Source organism: Oncorhynchus masou, chromosome 32 (assembly GCF_036934945.1).
Source record: "Oncorhynchus masou masou isolate Uvic2021 chromosome 32, UVic_Omas_1.1, whole genome shotgun sequence".
NCBI classification, from domain to species: domain Eukaryota; kingdom Metazoa; phylum Chordata; class Actinopteri; order Salmoniformes; family Salmonidae; genus Oncorhynchus; species Oncorhynchus masou.
This window is the reverse complement of record NC_088243.1, coordinates 7229708-7246541: the sequence shown is the minus strand read 5'-3', so window position 1 is coordinate 7246541 and position 16834 is coordinate 7229708. Positions and strand designations below refer to the sequence as shown.

The following is a 16834-nucleotide window of genomic DNA, read 5'->3' as shown; positions in this document are numbered from 1 at the left end:
TCAATCAGGTCTTCCATGTGGCAAACAGTGAGTCCTGACGATCGGAGGATGTGTCTGTCAGTGAAAGAGGATGGGGAGTTCTGGTAAACCATATTATAATGCAGAAATTTGTTTTGCAGACCATGTCAATATTTTGTTGTAAGCGATTAACACATACAGTACAGTGTCAGTACACGTCTATACTGATATTTCAATACCAGAACTAATTCACAATTTTGGTTGTCTTCTCAGGATGACAATGGAAGACTTCTGTAGGCACTTCACAGATGTGACTATCTGCTGTATGTGCCCTGATTTTCTCAACGGCAACTCTAAAGGTCTTTGGACACACTCCTTACATGATGGCAGATGGGTTGCTGGAACCACTGCTGGAGGTTGCATGAATTTCCCAGGTAAATCTTACCTTGATTGACACGGAAATATGTGCAGTTCATGAATTTCCCAGGTAAATCTTACCTTGATTGAAAGGTTTTTCTTTCATCAAGGAATTATTTGCAGTTGATGACTATAAATTATCAGAATTTACCGTCAACATGCCATATTTTTTTGTCTCCCAGACAGTTTCTGGACCAATCCCCAGTATCGGGTGAAGATCGAGGGATTAGACAGGGACTGCTCTGAGACACAGGACGACAACAACATGTTCATGTCTCTGATGCAGAAGCCTGACAAGAGAAACAGACGCCTGGTCAAAAGTCTCCACATCGGCATCAACATCTTCGAGGTCAGTGCCCTTCTTTGGTGCACGCCTTTCGTTATGTTATATACTGTAGTTTATCTCAACTTTATCCCCCAAAAACATGTACAGATTGAAGCAAATCTACGTGCTTCCTCTGAGGACTTTGTTTCAGGGATCTATTACCTACTTACTAACTGTTATTGTGCCATAAACTGTAATGTCAGTAGTTAAACGGGAGATCTCTTTGTAAGGTCCTCTTACGTATGTTGGCACTGTGCAGTTCTCAATGCAAATATGCCCATTTGTGAACCTACATGTAAAATGTTATCCCAGAACAATACATTCAACTGGCCCAGGTATGCTATTGTTCCTGCAATTTAATTGTCTTTGTTTGACTTTCTAACAGGTGCCTGCCCAAGTAAGTAACTTTTAAACATACATTTCACAAATAACGTTATAAAAGTTAGAGCGGCCACTAGACTATCTGGCCAATATAATGGGACATCACATGTGGTAGAAATGGCTTCAAGGTCCAGATTTGAATTGGAAATGACCTGCAGCCTTATGTAAAACATTCTGTGATTGTGATCTCAGTTCAAAGGACAGAGGGGGAAGTTTCCTGCCTCCTTCTTCAACAACAATGTGCCTGTCGCCCAAACGAAGAACTACCTGGATGCTCGAACAGTGGTGTTGTTCTCCAGGCTGAAACCTGGTGAATACCTGATCGTGCCATCAGCCTTCAACCCAAACGAAACCGCCTCCTTTATCTTATCCATCCTCTCCAAGGTGGAGACCCACATCCAGTAAGCACAGCTCCTCCCCATTCATAATAAAGGGGTTGTTTATCCAAGTTGCATCATTTCATATTGGTTTCCTTACAAATTAGGTTAGTTTAAGATGATTCGGACATAAAGCGTGAAAAATATATCCAAAGCATGGATTGCGGTACTAGCTTATCCATAGATTGCTTTCAGGGAAACCAATATTGAATTTTGTAACTTGGGTGAATTATAATTAATGTCACATATTTTTTACAGTCAGTGATCATAGCAAATATTTGGACCGGGATTCAATCCGTTTGTGCCTGTAAACAATGCACTAAAGGTCATTTTCAATTGAACCAATATCTGCAATGTTTTACTGTGAATGCAATCTCTGCGAACGCTGTAACTTTGACTTTAAAATCTGCATTATCAACAACCTGTGATGAGATTGAATCCTGGGCTGAGTTTCACTATCATTTATGTTTTCCTAACAGAAACAAAACAGTGTTCATTTTTTTCCTCAGTGAAAACTCAAATGACCAAGATGTTGTGGAAATCCCCAAGGTATTTAAGGAAAACCTTATTTCATCCCACATACAGTGCCCTGTGAAAGTATTCGGCCCCCTTGAACTTTGCGACCTTTTGCCACATTTCAGGCTTCAAACATAAAGAAATAAAACTGTATTTTTTTGTGGAGAATCAACAACAAGTGGGACACAATCATGAAGTGGAACGACATTTATTGGATATTTCAAACTTTTTTAACAAATCAAAAACTGAAAAATTGGGCGTGCAAAATTATTCAGCCCCCTTAAGTTAATACTTTGTAACAAACCCTATTTCATCCCACATATGTAGATATTGAGGGAATCCCCAGGGTATTTAAGGAAAACCCTATTTCATCCCACATATGTAGATATTGAGGGAATCCCCAAGGTATTTAAGGAAAACCCTATTTCATCCCACATATGTAGATATTGAGGGAATCCCCAAGGTATTTAAGGAAAACCCTATTTCATCCCATATGTAGATATTGAGGGAATCCCCAGGGTATTTAAGGAAAACCCTATTTCATCCCACATATGTAGATATTGAGGGAATCCCCAGGGTATTTAAGGAAAACCCTATTTCATCCCACATATGTAGATATTGAGGGAATCCCCAAGGTATTTAAGGAAAACCCTATTTCATCCCACATATGTAGATATTGAGGGAATCCCCAAGGTATTTAAGGAAAACCCTATTTCACATATGTAGATATTGAGGGAATCCCCAAGGTATTTAAGGAAAACCCTATTTCATCCCACATGTAGATATTGAGGGAATCCCCAAGGTATTTAAGGAAACCCCTATTTCATCCCACATATGTAGATATTGAGGGAATCCCCAGGGTATTTAAGGAAAACCCTATTTCATCCCACTTGTAGATATTGAGGGAATCCCCAAGGTATTTAAGGAAAACCCTATTTCATCCCACATGTAGATATTGAGGGAATCCCCAAGGTATTTAAGGAAAACCCTATTTCATCCCACATATGTAGATATTGAAGGAATCCCCAGGGTATTTAAGGTGAACCGTGTGTTTTTATTTATCTTCTGATCTTGTTTTCCTTTTTAATATCTTATATTTCATTTTTTTAGCCCATGCCTACTCTCAATAGAGCAGATATGGACAACAAACAAACTCTGTTTCGGCAATATTCTGATCAGGCAAGTTCCCAATATGTTTAATTTGAACACAGAACAAGGCCATGTGAAATTAAAACACAAAAACTAATAAAAATGATAGCATTTGAGAATATTAGTACTTTTTAACAATTGTTAAACTATATATATATATTATACATATATATAATAACATGCGTTTTATTTTCACTGAAAAGTTTGAGGAGGTGAATGCTGAACAGCTTCAGAGGATTCTAAATGAAACTCTCCTCCAAGGTATGTAGAGAGAAAATCAATCACCATGGAGATTCCCAGTCATTTGTCACCAAAAGCAGAAGTTTGCACAGACATACATTGGTTGTGATGAGATCAGAATCACACACAAGGATACGGTGGTTGTTTGGTGAGCAATGTTGTTGCTTGGTGGAATCTGTAGGATTTTTTTTTAATGTGCCACCTTTTTCCCATTTTATACAGGATATGCAAAGAAAACACAAGGCTTCAGCTTGGAGTCCTGTCGAAGCATGGTGGCCTTAATGGATGTATCCTTCATGAGCTTAGTGACAGTCTCCCATTATGCTTTCTGTCGTGAAACATCTTGAACAGTACTTTACAAGAGTACATTGTTCAAAACTCTCATGTAGCAGTAAAATCTCTGAATGAATGTAGGAGTTTTTCAATGACCCTTAGGCCCTGTTTATAGCTGGTGCTGATTGTTTCTACATCCTGATTGTGCCCACATTTGTAGACAGGTATCCAGTCGTGGCCAAAAGTTTTGAGAATGACACAAATATTAATTTTCACAAAGTCTGCTGGCTCAGTTTGTAATGATAGAAATTTGCATATACTCCAGAATGTTATGAAGATTGATCAGATACATTGAAATTCATTGCAAAGTCCCTCTTTGCCATGCAAATGAACTGAATCTCCCCTAAACATTTCCACTGCATTTCAGCCCTGCCATAAAAGGACCAGCTGACATCATGTCAGTGATTCTCTCGTTAACACAGGTGTGAGTGCTGACGATGACAAGGCTGGAGATCACTCTGTCATGCTGATTGAGTTCAAATAACAGACTGGAAGCTACAAAAAGAGGGTGGTGCTTGGAATAATTGTTCTTCCTCTGTCAACCATGGTTGCCTGCAAGGAAACACGTGCCGTCATCATTGCTTTGCACGAAAAGGGCTTCACAGGCAAGGATATTGCTGCCAGTAAGATTGCACCTAAATCACCCATTTATCGGATCATCAAGAACTTCAAGGAGAGCAGTTCAATTGTTGTGACGAAAGCTTCAGGGCGCCCAAGAAAGTCCAGCAAGCGCCAGGACCATCTCCTAAAATTGATTCAGCTGTGGGATCGGGGCACCACCAGTACAGAGCTTGCTCAGGAATGGCAGCAGGCAGGTGTGAGTGAGAGGCGAAGACTTTTGGAGGATGGCCTGGTGTCAAGAAGGGCAGCAAAGAAGCCACTTCTCTCCAGGAAAAACATCAGGGTCAGACTGATATTCTGCAAAAGGTACAGGGATTGGACTGCTGAGGACTGGGGTAAAGTCATTTTCTGGATCTGGACAGTGATCAGGAAACAAAGCATCAATATTTTGATATTTTCCCCAGACCTTAATCCCATTGAGAATCATTTAAATCATAATTATAACTATATAATTATAACGCCTTCTTAAATAATTAAATAATTATAATTATTGACATGTGGCACCATTGACTTATGACATCAATATGTATTTTAAAATAAATAACCTCATATTATTTGGAAAGACTATCAGTGAAATAATTAGTATACAGTTAGGGACCAGGAAATCTGGTCTCAATGCAGACACAGTGGACAGAGACAATAGCATTCCACTGGGTACAAACTGGATAAATCAACATAATTTGTCAATGTATTGTGACATGGAATCTATGTGGAAAATACATTGGATTTTTAAAAAAGTCAGTTGCACTGTTATTTTGAGGGTCAAATTTCCACAGGCTTATGTCATCATGGTGACCAAATTTCCACAGGCTTATGTCATCATGGTGACCACATTTCCACAGGCTTATGTCATCATGGTGACCAAATTTCCACAGGCTTATGTCATCATGGTGACCAAATTTCCACAGGCTTATGTCATCATGGTAACCAAATTTCCACAGGCTTATGTCATCATGGTGACCAAATTTCCACAGGCTTATGTCATCATGGTAACCAAATTTCCACAGGCTTATGTCATCATGGTGACCAAATTTCCACAGGCTTATGTCATCATGGTAACCAAATTTCCACAGGCTTATGTCATCATGGTAACCAAATTTCAACATAGACAAACCTTATATACAATATTTTGAATTTGTTTTCATAAAAAAAAGTAAAGATCTTCAACGTAATATCCACTAATACAAAAAAAAACAATAGGCTGGGCAGCACCTCCTACTGGAGAGTTGATCTATCTACAGCTACACGTTGGTCTACCATTCAGGGTTATAACCAAGCCCTGCTTATCAAATCCAATTTTATTGGCTGTGTATACTGATTTTGCTATCACGTGTGCTAGCTCCAACAGTGCAGTACTACCTAACTAAATGATTATGTTCCCAACTCCAACAATTTATTCTAGTAATACCTAACTAAATGCTTATGTTCCTGGCTCCAACAGTGCAGTAATACCTAACAATACACGCAGACCCAAAAACATAAAGAAAGGAACTAGGGGTCAGAGTCCAGAATATAAATATATATGTTCACATTTGTTACGTTACAGCCTTATTCTAAAATAATAAATTAAATAAAAACATTTCCTCAGCAATCTACTCACATACCCCATAATGACAAAGCAAAAACACATTCTTAGTAATTTTTGCTATTAAAAAAATAACAATAAAAAATTAAAAAACCTATTTACATAAGTATTCAGACACTTTGTTATGAGACTCGAAATTGAGCTCAGGTGCATCCTGTTTCCATTGAACATCCTTGAGATCTTTCTACATCTTGATTGGACTCCACCTGTGGTAAATTCAATTGAATTGACATGATTTGGAAAGGCACACACCTGTCTATATAAGTTCCCACAGTTGACAGTGCATGTCGGCTACCAGCTGGTACTCTACCTTGCACCTTAGAGACTGCTGCCCTGTGTACATAGTCATTGAACACTGGCCACTTTAATAATGTTTACATACTGTTTTACCCACTTCATATGTATATACTGTATTCTAGTCAAGGCTCATCCAATAAAACAATTCATACAGTGGCTTGCGAAAGTATTCAACCCCCTTGGCATTTTTCTTATTGTTTTGCCTTACAACCTGGAATTAAAATAGATTTTTTTGGGGGGGGTTGTATTATTTGATTTACACAACATGCCTACCACTTTGAAGATGAAAAATTGTTTTTATTGTGGAACAAACAAGGAATAAGACAAAAAAACTGTACTTGAGTGTGCATAATTATTCACCCCCCCCCCACCAGAGCCACCAGTATCTTGTGGTATGTCTTTATAAGCTTGGCACATCTAGCCAAGTTGGATGAGTTGGATGGGTGCACAGCAATATTTAAGTCATATCACAGATTCTCAATTGAATTGAAGGTCTGCTTTGACTAGGCCATTCCAAGACATTTAAATGTTTCCCCTTAAACCACTCCAGTGTTGCTTTAGCAGTATGCTTAGGGTCATTGTCCTGCTGGAAGGTGAACCTCCGTCCCAGTCTCAATCTCTGGAAGACAAACAGGTTTCCCTCAATAATTTCCCTGAATTTAGCACCATTCATCATTCCTTCAATTCTGACCAGTTTCCCAGTCCCTGTTGATGAAAAACATCCCCACACCATGATGCTGCCACCACCATGGTTCACTGTCGGGATGGTATTCTCGGGGTGATGAGAGGTGTTGGGTTTGCGCCAGACATAGCCTTTTCCTTGATGACCAAAAAGCAAAATTTTAGTCTCATCTGACCAGAGTACCTTCTTCATTATGTTTGGGGAGTCTCCCAAATGCCTTTTGGCGAACACCAAACGTGTTTGCTTATTTTTCCTTTAAGCAATGGCTTTTTTCTGGCCACTCTTCCGTAAAGCCAAGCTCTGTGGATTCTACGGCTTAAAGTGGTCCTACGGACAGATACTCCAATCTCCGCTATAGAGCTTTGCAACTCCTTCAGGGTTATCTTTGGACTCTTTATTGACTCTCTGATTAATGCCCTCCATGCCTGGTCTGTGAGTTTTGGTGGGCTGCCCTCTCTTGGCAGGTTTGTTGTGGTGCCATATTATTTCCATTTTTTAATAATGGATTTAATTGTGCTCCGTGGGATGTTCAAAGTTTTGGATATTTTTTTTATAACCCAGCCCTGATCTGTATATCTCCTTAACTTTGTCCCTGACCTGTTTGGAGAGCTCCTTGGTCTTCATGGTGCCGCTTGCTTGGTGATGCCCCTTACTTAGTGGTGTTGTAGACTCTGGGCCTTTCAGAACAGGTGTATATATACTGAGATCACGTGACAGATCATGTGACACTTAGATTGCACACAGGTGGACTTTATTTAACTAATTATGTGACTTCTGAATGTAATTTGTTACACCAGATCTTATTTACGGGCTACATATCAAAGGGGGTGAATACATACGCACGCACCACTTTTCAGTTTTTTATTTTAGATAATTTTTTGAAACAAGTTATTTTTTAAATTTCACTTCAACAATTTGGAATATATTGTGTATGTCCATTACATGAACTCCAAATGAAAATCCATTTAAATTACAGGTTGTAATGCAACAAAATAGGAAAAATGCCTAGGGGGATGAATACTTTTGCAAGGCACAGCAGTTAGTTCCACCAACATAAAAAAGACCACATAACTAAATGGCTTTAGCCCATTACAGGTCAAAATGTACAGACTTTTTATATTTTGCCCTGTAGATTTCCTTAACCATTCCTTCTCCAGACATCAATCACTGGAAAACTGAACAGTTCTGAATTTCTACATCTATGGAGAAAAGTTACCGTGTACAAGGTAAATTAATTAGCAAGTGTGGTAAAAGGTTATTATTAAACATCTAATCACAGCCTCCCGGGTGGTGCAGTGGTCTAAGGCCAGTGACAGGCCCTGAGACTCTGGGTTTGAGCCCAGGCTCTGTCGCAGCCGGCCGCGACCGGGAGGTCCATGGGGCGACGCACAATTGGCCCAGCGTAGTCCGGGTTAGGGAGGGTTTGGCCGGTAGGAATATCCTTGTCTCATCGCGCACTAGCGACTCCTGTGGCAGGCCGGGCACAGTGCACGCTGACCAGGTCGCTAGGTGCACTGTGTTTCCTCCGACACACTGGTGCGGCTGGCTTCCGGCTAGGATGCACGCTGTGTTAAGAAGCAGTGTGGCTTGGTTGGGTTGTGTTTCGGAGGACGCATGACTTTCGATGTTCGTCTCTCCCGAGCCCGTACCGGAGTTGTAGGGATGAGACAAGATAGTAGCTACGACAACAATTGGGGAGAAAAATTGGGGAGAAAAAAAGGGGGTAAAATTAATTTAAATAAATAAATAAATACTATTTTTTCCAGAATACCTGAAAATATCCATATTTTCTTATATCTTCCAGGACATCTTCTTACGTTCAGATGTAGACCGTTCCGGAAAGTTGTCATTGAGTCAACTGAGGAACGCAATCATGGCTTCAGGTAACTTCTGGCTAGACCAACAAACAGGGCCTGCCACTGACTTTAGATAACCGTACCTGCTTACAGGGATTCATGTAAAAATCTGGCCACCTAACTAGCAATCTCCGACTGACATCAACGCATGATTGAAGAGTTAGGACTGTGAAATTAGGATGACCAGATGGATAAAAGTAACCTCTGCCGTTACGACTAAACAGCAGTCTGTTTGCTGCTCAATGGTTTAAAGTTTAATGTTTTTTTATTAGTCACATGTACACAGGAAACACATGGTATACACCGTCCAATGAAATGCTTAGTCGCATGTATACAGGAAACACATGGTATACACCGTCCAATGAAATGCTTAGTCGCATGTACACAGGAAACACATGGTATACACCGTCCAATGAAATGCTTAGTCGCATGTACACAGGAAACACATGGTATACACCGTCCAATGAAATGCTTAGTCGCATGTACACAGGAAACACATGGTATACACCGTCCAATGAAATGCTTAGTCGCATGTATACAGGAAACACATGGTATACACCGTCCAATGAAATGCTTAGTCGCATGTATACAGGAAACACATGGTATACACCGTCCAATGAAATGCTTAGTCGCATGTATACAGGAAACACATGGTATACACCGTCCAATGAAATGCTTAGTCGCAGATTCCTTCTCTTCCATGCAACAATAATAAGAAATAATAAAATATAAGAATATCAACATAAAGTAAATGGCTCAGTAGAATAGAATAAACAGTTTAGCATCAGTATAATACAGGAAGGCACAATTTATATTCCAAAATTTACACGTGGTTTGGGGAATGAGGAATTGGGGGGCAAGTGTTCAGTTTGTGCAATTAGTATTTAGCAATCATAATATGAGTCTGGTAGCGTGTGATGTGTGTGTAGCGTGTGTGTGTATCGTGTCTGTTTGTGCGTGTACGTGTGTGTGTGTGTGTGTGTGTTTGTGTGTGCATGAGTGAGTGCTTGTGTTCTACGGTGCAGGTGGTCAGTCCAGTTAGGGTTAGAATCAGAGCAGGTGGTCAGTCCAGTTAGGGTTAGAATCAGAGCAGGTGGTCAGTCCAGTTAGGGTTAGAATCAGAGCAGGTGGTCAGTCCAGTTAGGGTTAGAATCAGAGCAGGTGGTCAGTCCAGTTAGGGTTAGAATCAGAGCAGGTGGTCAGTCCAGTTAGGGTTAGAATCAGAGCAGGTGGTCAGTCCTGTTAGGGTTAGAATCAGAGCAGCTCCTATTAGGGTTAGAATCAGAGCAGGTGGTCAGTCCAGTTAGGGTTAGAATCAGAGCAGGTGGTCAGTCCTGTTAGGGTTAGAATCAGAGCAGGTGGTCAGTCCTGTTAGGGTTAGAATCAGAGCAGGTGGTCAGTCTAGTTAGGGTTAGAATCAGAGCAGGTGGTCAGTCCAGTTAGGGTTAGAATTATAGCGGATGGTCAGTCTAGTTAGGGTTAGAATCAGAGCAGGTGGTCAGTCCAGTTAGGGTTAGAATCAGAGCAGGTGGTCAGTCCTGTTAGGGTTAGAATCAGAGCAGGTGGTCAGTCCAGTTAGGGTTAGAATTATAGCGGATGGTCAGTCTAGTTAGGGTTAGAATCAGAGCAGGTGGTCAGTCCAGTTAGGGTTAGAATTATAGCGGATGGTCAGTCTAGTTAGGGTTAGAATTATAGCGGATGGTCAGTCTAGTTAGGGTTAGAATTATAGCGGATGGTCAGTCTAGTTAGGGTTAGAATTATAGCGGATGGTCAGTCTAGTTAGGGTTAGAATCAGAGCAGGTGGTCAGTCCAGTTAGGGTTAGAATTATAGCGGATGGTCAGTCTAGTTAGGGTTAGAATCAGAGCAGGTGGTCAGTCCAGTTAGGGTTAGAATTATAGCGGATGGTCAGTCTAGTTAGGGTTAGAATTATAGCGGATGGTCAGTCTAGTTAGGGTTAGAATTATAGCGGATGGTCAGTCTAGTTCAAGTGTTCAGCAGTCTGATGGCTCGTAGATACCAACAGGCTCTGAGACAGTTTCTATCAGACCTCATGCTCTAATACCATCTGCCTGACGGTAAGGGAGAAAACAGCTCGTGGCTGGGGTGTATGGGGTCCTTGAGGATGCTTACTCAGGCAACGTTTCGAGTAGATGTCCTGGATTGGTGGGAACACGGTCCCAGTGATGTACTGAGCAGTCTTCATTGGAGGGCCTTGCAGTCATGGACTGAGCGATTCCCGCACCAGGCTGTGATGCAACCAGGTCACGATGCTGTCAATGGTGCAGAGGTTGAATTTGGAGAGAAGCTAAGGTGGCATACCACATATCTTCAGCAGCCTAAGGAAGTAGAGACACTGTTGCTCCCTCTTGACAAGAGTGGTGGTGTCCATGTCCAGTCCTCTGTGATGTGGATGATGAGGAACTTAAAACTTCAGACTCTCTCTACTGCATTCCCGTTGATGTGGATCGGGGCATGTTCCCTCCTCTGCTTCCTGAAGTCAACAATCAACTCCTTTGTTTTTCTGACATTGAGGGAGAGGTTGTTGTCCTGGCACCACAATGCCAGTTCACTTACCTCCTTCCTATAGGCTGACTTGTCGTTGTTGGTTATCAGGCCTACAACCGTGGGGTCATCAGCAACCTTATGATGGAGTTGGTGTCGTGCAAGGTCACACAGTGGGTGAACAGGGACCGTGTGGAGGAAATGTTGCTTCCAATCGTTACAGACTGTGGCCCATCAAGAAATCCAGGAACCAGTTGTGTTGGTTGTTATCCAGACCCTGAGCTCTGAGCTTGGTGTCGAGTTTGGAGGTAGAAATAGTGTTGAATGCCGAACTATAGTCAATGAACAGCATTCTCACGTAGGTGTTACTCTTGTCCAGATGTGTTACAGCCACGTGAATAGCGATTATACATGGCATCTTCTGTGGATCTGTTGGAGCGGTATGCTAATTAGAGTGGATCCAGTGTGCATGGCATGCTGGCTTTAATGTGGGCCGTTACCAGCCTCTCAAAGCACTTCATTAGGACTGGGGTGAGAGCTACAGGGTGATAGGTCATTGGGCACCTTGTTTTTCTTGGGCACTGGGACGATGGTCCTTGAGGCAAGATGGGCAATACAGCCTGGGACAGGGACAGGTTGAAGATGTCCGAGAAGAGCCCTGCCCCGTGGTCAACACACTCTGAGGACCAGGCCTTTTGGGCCAGAGGCTTTGTGAGTATTCCTCACGTCAGCCTCGGTGAGAGAAAGACCCTGGTTTTTCAAGCAGCGAGAGTCTTCCTGGATGGCTCGGTATTGACTGCCTCGAAGCGAGCATATAAGGTGTTAAGCTTGTCTGGGAGGCAGGCAAAAATGTCTAAAAACCTATTTTCACTTTGTCATTACAGGGTATTGTGTGTAGATTGATGTGGATTGTATTTTCATTTTATCCTTTTTTTTTAAATAAGGCTGTAATGTAACAAAATGTGTAAAAATTCAAGGGGTGTGAATACTTTCCGAATGCGCTGTATATTCCCCAATGTTGATGGATGAGACATGGGTGGATGAGTCTTTGAACAGTCAGTATTCTCAAAACAGTCCGACATCATTTTTTCTTGTGGGGCAGGATACATGTTGGTGATATGCCTATTACAGTTTTTAATTTGAAATGTGCTTGGTTAAAATCACCTGTGACAATAAATACTGCTTCTGGGGAGAGGACTTTTGCTGGCTAATGATCTTGTATAGTTCGCTGAGTGCCAACTTGGTGTTTGTACACAGCTTTAATAACACACATGAATTCCCTCGGCATATAGTGGGGTCAGTATTTTAACATTTTAACATCAGAAACTCCATGTCGGATGAACGTGAGCTCGAGATCCTTTCAACTTTGGTACACCAGGAATTGTTGCCGAGGAAACATACCCCTATCCTTACTCTCGACAGAAGCTGCCGCTCGATCGATATGGAAAATTGAAAAGTTGTCTGGTTGAATAGCAGAGTTGAGTGCAACGTCCATAAGCCACATCTCTGTAAAAACAAAGTCACAGCATTCCCTCATGTCCCTCCGCGATTGAAGCCTTGCTCTGAGTTCAAAGTTTATTTTCCAGCGATTGGACATTAGCCATCAGGACGCTAGGAAGACGAGTACTTGTAGCCACTGTTTACATCCTAGCTTGGAGTATCCCAGCGATTAGACATTAGTCATCAGGATGCTAGGAAGAGGAGGACATGTAGCCAGTGTTTACAGCCTAGCTTGGAGTCCCCCAGAGATTAGACATTAGCCATCAGGATGCTAGGAAGAGGAGGACATGTAGCCAGTGTTTACAGCCTAGCTTGGAGTCCCCCAGCGATTAGACATTAGTCATCAGGATACTAGGAAGAGGAGGACATGTAGCCAGTCTTTCTAGCTTGGGATCCCCCTCTTCTTCGTCACCAGCAGGTAAACCCATGTTTAGGTAACAAAGGAGCGAATGTAATATAGAGATAGAGGTAAAAGTGTATAGCTTCCGATTTCATGATCCATAAGGCTTTTTCGTTCCTAGAAAATTATTGCGCAAACATTCTGAGCCAAAAACAATGGAGTAATTAATGTAAGAATAGCAATAAAAAAAGCAAAGTTGAGCAGGAACCGTCAAGACACACGCCCTCCTCAGGCCGACATCTTAATACCTGTGAAATGGCATAAAAGTGTGAGGTCTGTCTGTCCTCCACAGGGGTCAGGCTGAGTGACAGTCTGTTGAACCTCATTGCTCTGCGCTACGGTGGATCTTCTGGGAACATCAGCCTGGAGAGTTTCATCAGCCTCGTTCTACGCGTGGACCGCATGGCCAGTAAGTCCACAACTCAAATAAAAAGGAGATTTTTTTTTTTTCTTTTCGCTGGGATTTTTAATTTTACATCAGTGGCATTCTAATGAGCGCGTACAGTTAAGCTTTCGTGGCACTCACAGGATCATCCTAGTTAGTTTGCAGGATGAGTGTTTGAAGCCATGGCTTTTGTATAATTTAAAGAAATTGCAAATAGTGTAATTCATGCCACTTTCAACAGAAATCTTCAGACAACTCAACGAGGGAGGGGCCATATCTCTTCGAGACAATGAGGTAATAAACTGTTAATAATGCAACAGGGACTTTCAACTCTGATCCTGCAGTACGAGGTGTACGGGCTTTCACTCCAGCCCTGCAGTAACACACCTGATTCAGTTAATCACGGTCCAGACTGAAGGCCATAGTTGGCTGAACATTTTGCATCGGGTGTGTTAGTTCTAGGCTGTGCTGGGCTGGAACATCAGCCCTAAAGCCTTGCTTCGATTGGTCTAAATCGCAGCAAACCTTCCGATGATTGATTGTAAACAACATAAGACGTTGCCTTAAACCAAAGGTCACCGGTGTGTGAAAGCAGCATATTCTTATCTGAGAGATGCGAAGATTGTGCAAAACTGTCATCAAGACAACAAAAAAAGGGTGGCTATTTGAAGAATCTGAAATATAAAATATATCTTGATTTGTTTAACACTTTCTTGGCCACTACGTGATTTCAAATGTGTTATTTCATACTTGTGATGTCTTCATTATTATTCTACAATGTAGAAAATAGTTAAAATAAAGAAAAAGCCTTTAATGAGTACAGTAGGTGTCCAAACTTTTGACTGGTACTGCATATACACATCCCTTCAAAATAATGGACTAAGCGACTCCAGCCACCACCGTTGCTGACAGGGGTATACAATTGAGCACACAGCCATAAAATCTCCATAGACAAACATTGGCAGTAGAATGGCCCGTACTGAAGAGCTCAGTTACTTTCAACACGTGGCACTATTAAAAGGATGCCACCTTTTCAACAAGTCAGTTTGTCAAGTTTCTGCCCTGCTAGAACTTCCCCGGTCATCTGTAAGTGCTGTTATTGTAAAGTGGAAACGGCTAAGAGTAACAACGGCTCATAGAACGGTACCGCCGAGTACTGAAGCGCATAGCCTGTAAAAAATAGTCTGTCCTTAGTTGCAACATCAGCACAAGAACTGGTCGTTGGGAGCTTCATGAAATGGGTTTCCATGGCCGAGCAGCCGCACACAAGCCTAAGATCACCATGCGCTATACCAGGCGTCGGCTGGAGTGGTGTTAAGCTCGTCGCCATTGGAAACGTGTTCTCTGGAGTGATAAATCACACTTTAATCAATCACATTTATTTATAAAGCCCTTTTTACATCAGCAGATGGCACAAAGTTGTTAAACAAAAACCCAACCTAAAACTCAAAACAGAAAGCAAGCAATGCAATGCATCTAGCAAGTCCGATGGGCAAATCGGTGCTTGGCGGATGCCAGTAGAACGCTTCCTGCCCCAGTGCATAGTGCCAACTGTAAAAGTCGGTGGAGGAGGAATAGTGCTCTGGGGCTGTTTTCCATGGATCGGACTTGGCCCCTTTGTTCCAATAAAGGGAAATATTAACGCTACAGCATACAATGATATTCTAGACTATTCTGTGCTTCCAACTATGTAGCAACAGTTTGGGGAAGACCCTTTCCTGTTTCAGCATGACAATGCCCACTTACACATAGCGAGGTCCATACAGAAATGGTTTGTCAGTGTGGAAGAACTTGACAGGCCTGCACAGAACCCTGACCTCAACTGACCTTTACTTACAGAACCCTGACCTTTAACCTTTATTTAGCTAGGCAAGTCAGTTAAGAACAAATTCTTATTTACAATGATGGCCTAGGAACAGTAGGAACTGCCTTGTTCAGGGGTAAAACAACAGAGTTTTACCTTATCAGCTCAGGGATTTCATCTAGCACCCTTTCGGTTACTGGCCCAATGCTCTAACCACTCGGCTAGCTGGTTATACAAATCCTTCCCATAAGAGTGGAGGCTGTTACAGCAGCAAAGTGGGGGGACCAACACCATATTAAAGCCCATGATATTGGAATGAGATGTTCGACAGATCAGGTGTCCACATACTTTTGGTCACGTAGTGTAAGAACCTGAAATACACTGTCTGAGTTATCCAGAAAAACAATGTGTTAAGATGTCATTGTTTCTATTTCACACTGTATATGACTGATGAACGTGTTAGTCAAATCTCACTGTCGTTTTTTCTTCCTTTTTCTTCCAGTGGATGTACATTACTATGTACGCATAAACAACAGACCAATCAGGATGGACAGAAGACCGTTAGAATCATAAGGCGTGAAAAAGTTCTACAGCGGTGCTTCGCTGGACAAATCAATAAACTTCTCTGTGACATTTTCAGAGTATTTCGTTGCACTTAAAAAAACTTGATAGAGCATATTGATTAATAATCCTGCAGCACCTTCTTTGCACCAATCCACACGCTTGTCTTTTCTTACGAGCACTGACTTTGCTGATAGATACTTTAAGAAAAACATGTACTTAATCTACTACGACTGATATGTGGCTGTCTCACCTAGACATCTTAAGATGGATGTACTAACTGTAGGTCGGATAAGAGCGTCCGATAAATGACTATGTAGATGTAAAATGGCATTCACCACTCCACTAACTAGTCTGATAAATGACTATGTAGATGTAAAATGGCATTCACCACTCCACTAACTAGTCTGATAAATGACTATGTAGATGTAAAATGGCATTCACCACTCCACTAACTAGTCCGATAAATGACTATGTAGATGTAAAATGGCATTCACCACTCCACTAACTAGTCTGATAAATGACTATGTAGATGTAAAATGGCATTCACCACTCCACTAACTAGTCCGATAAATGACTAAAAGCCGCCATGAAGGCAAAGGATAGCTACTTTGAAGAATCTCAAATAGAACATATATATTTTTGCACGCCCAATTTTTCAGTTTTGGATTTGTTAAAAAAGTTTGAAATATCCAATAAATGTCGTTCCACTTCATGATTGTGTCCCATTTGTTGTTGATTCTTCACAAAAAAATACTGTTTTATATCTTTATGTTTGAAGCCTGAAATGTGGCAAAAGGTCGCAAAGTTCAAGGGGGTCGAATACTTTCGCAAGGCACTGTACATGTACAATTGTCTATAAGTAACGTGAGGACAAGACGATTCAACAATTCTAAAAGACAGACATGTTGCTGTTAGCATCAGATGGTAACGTTAGGCAAACA

The 16834-nt window shown here is 41.5% G+C and overlaps 1 protein-coding gene across 1 annotated transcript in view; it reads left to right on the top strand.

The window, feature by feature from the left end:
• zgc:136872 (uncharacterized protein LOC678524 homolog) overlaps window positions 1-16605 on the top strand; it is a 28127-nt gene extending 11522 nt beyond the window's left edge. The window contains exons 9-22 of the mRNA XM_064953184.1: window positions 9-83; window positions 232-392; window positions 558-724; window positions 1086-1097; window positions 1274-1482; window positions 1968-2007; window positions 3085-3153; window positions 3327-3384; window positions 3586-3650; window positions 8039-8107; window positions 8686-8764; window positions 13433-13549; window positions 13767-13819; window positions 15832-16605. Of these exons, the coding sequence (XP_064809256.1) occupies window positions 9-83; window positions 232-392; window positions 558-724; window positions 1086-1097; window positions 1274-1482; window positions 1968-2007; window positions 3085-3153; window positions 3327-3384; window positions 3586-3650; window positions 8039-8107; window positions 8686-8764; window positions 13433-13549; window positions 13767-13819; window positions 15832-15858 (1201 nt within the window). The 3' untranslated portion in view covers window positions 15859-16605. The remainder of the gene's footprint in view (window positions 1-8; window positions 84-231; window positions 393-557; window positions 725-1085; window positions 1098-1273; window positions 1483-1967; window positions 2008-3084; window positions 3154-3326; window positions 3385-3585; window positions 3651-8038; window positions 8108-8685; window positions 8765-13432; window positions 13550-13766; window positions 13820-15831) is intronic.
• Window positions 16606-16834: the final 229 nt, after the last annotated feature.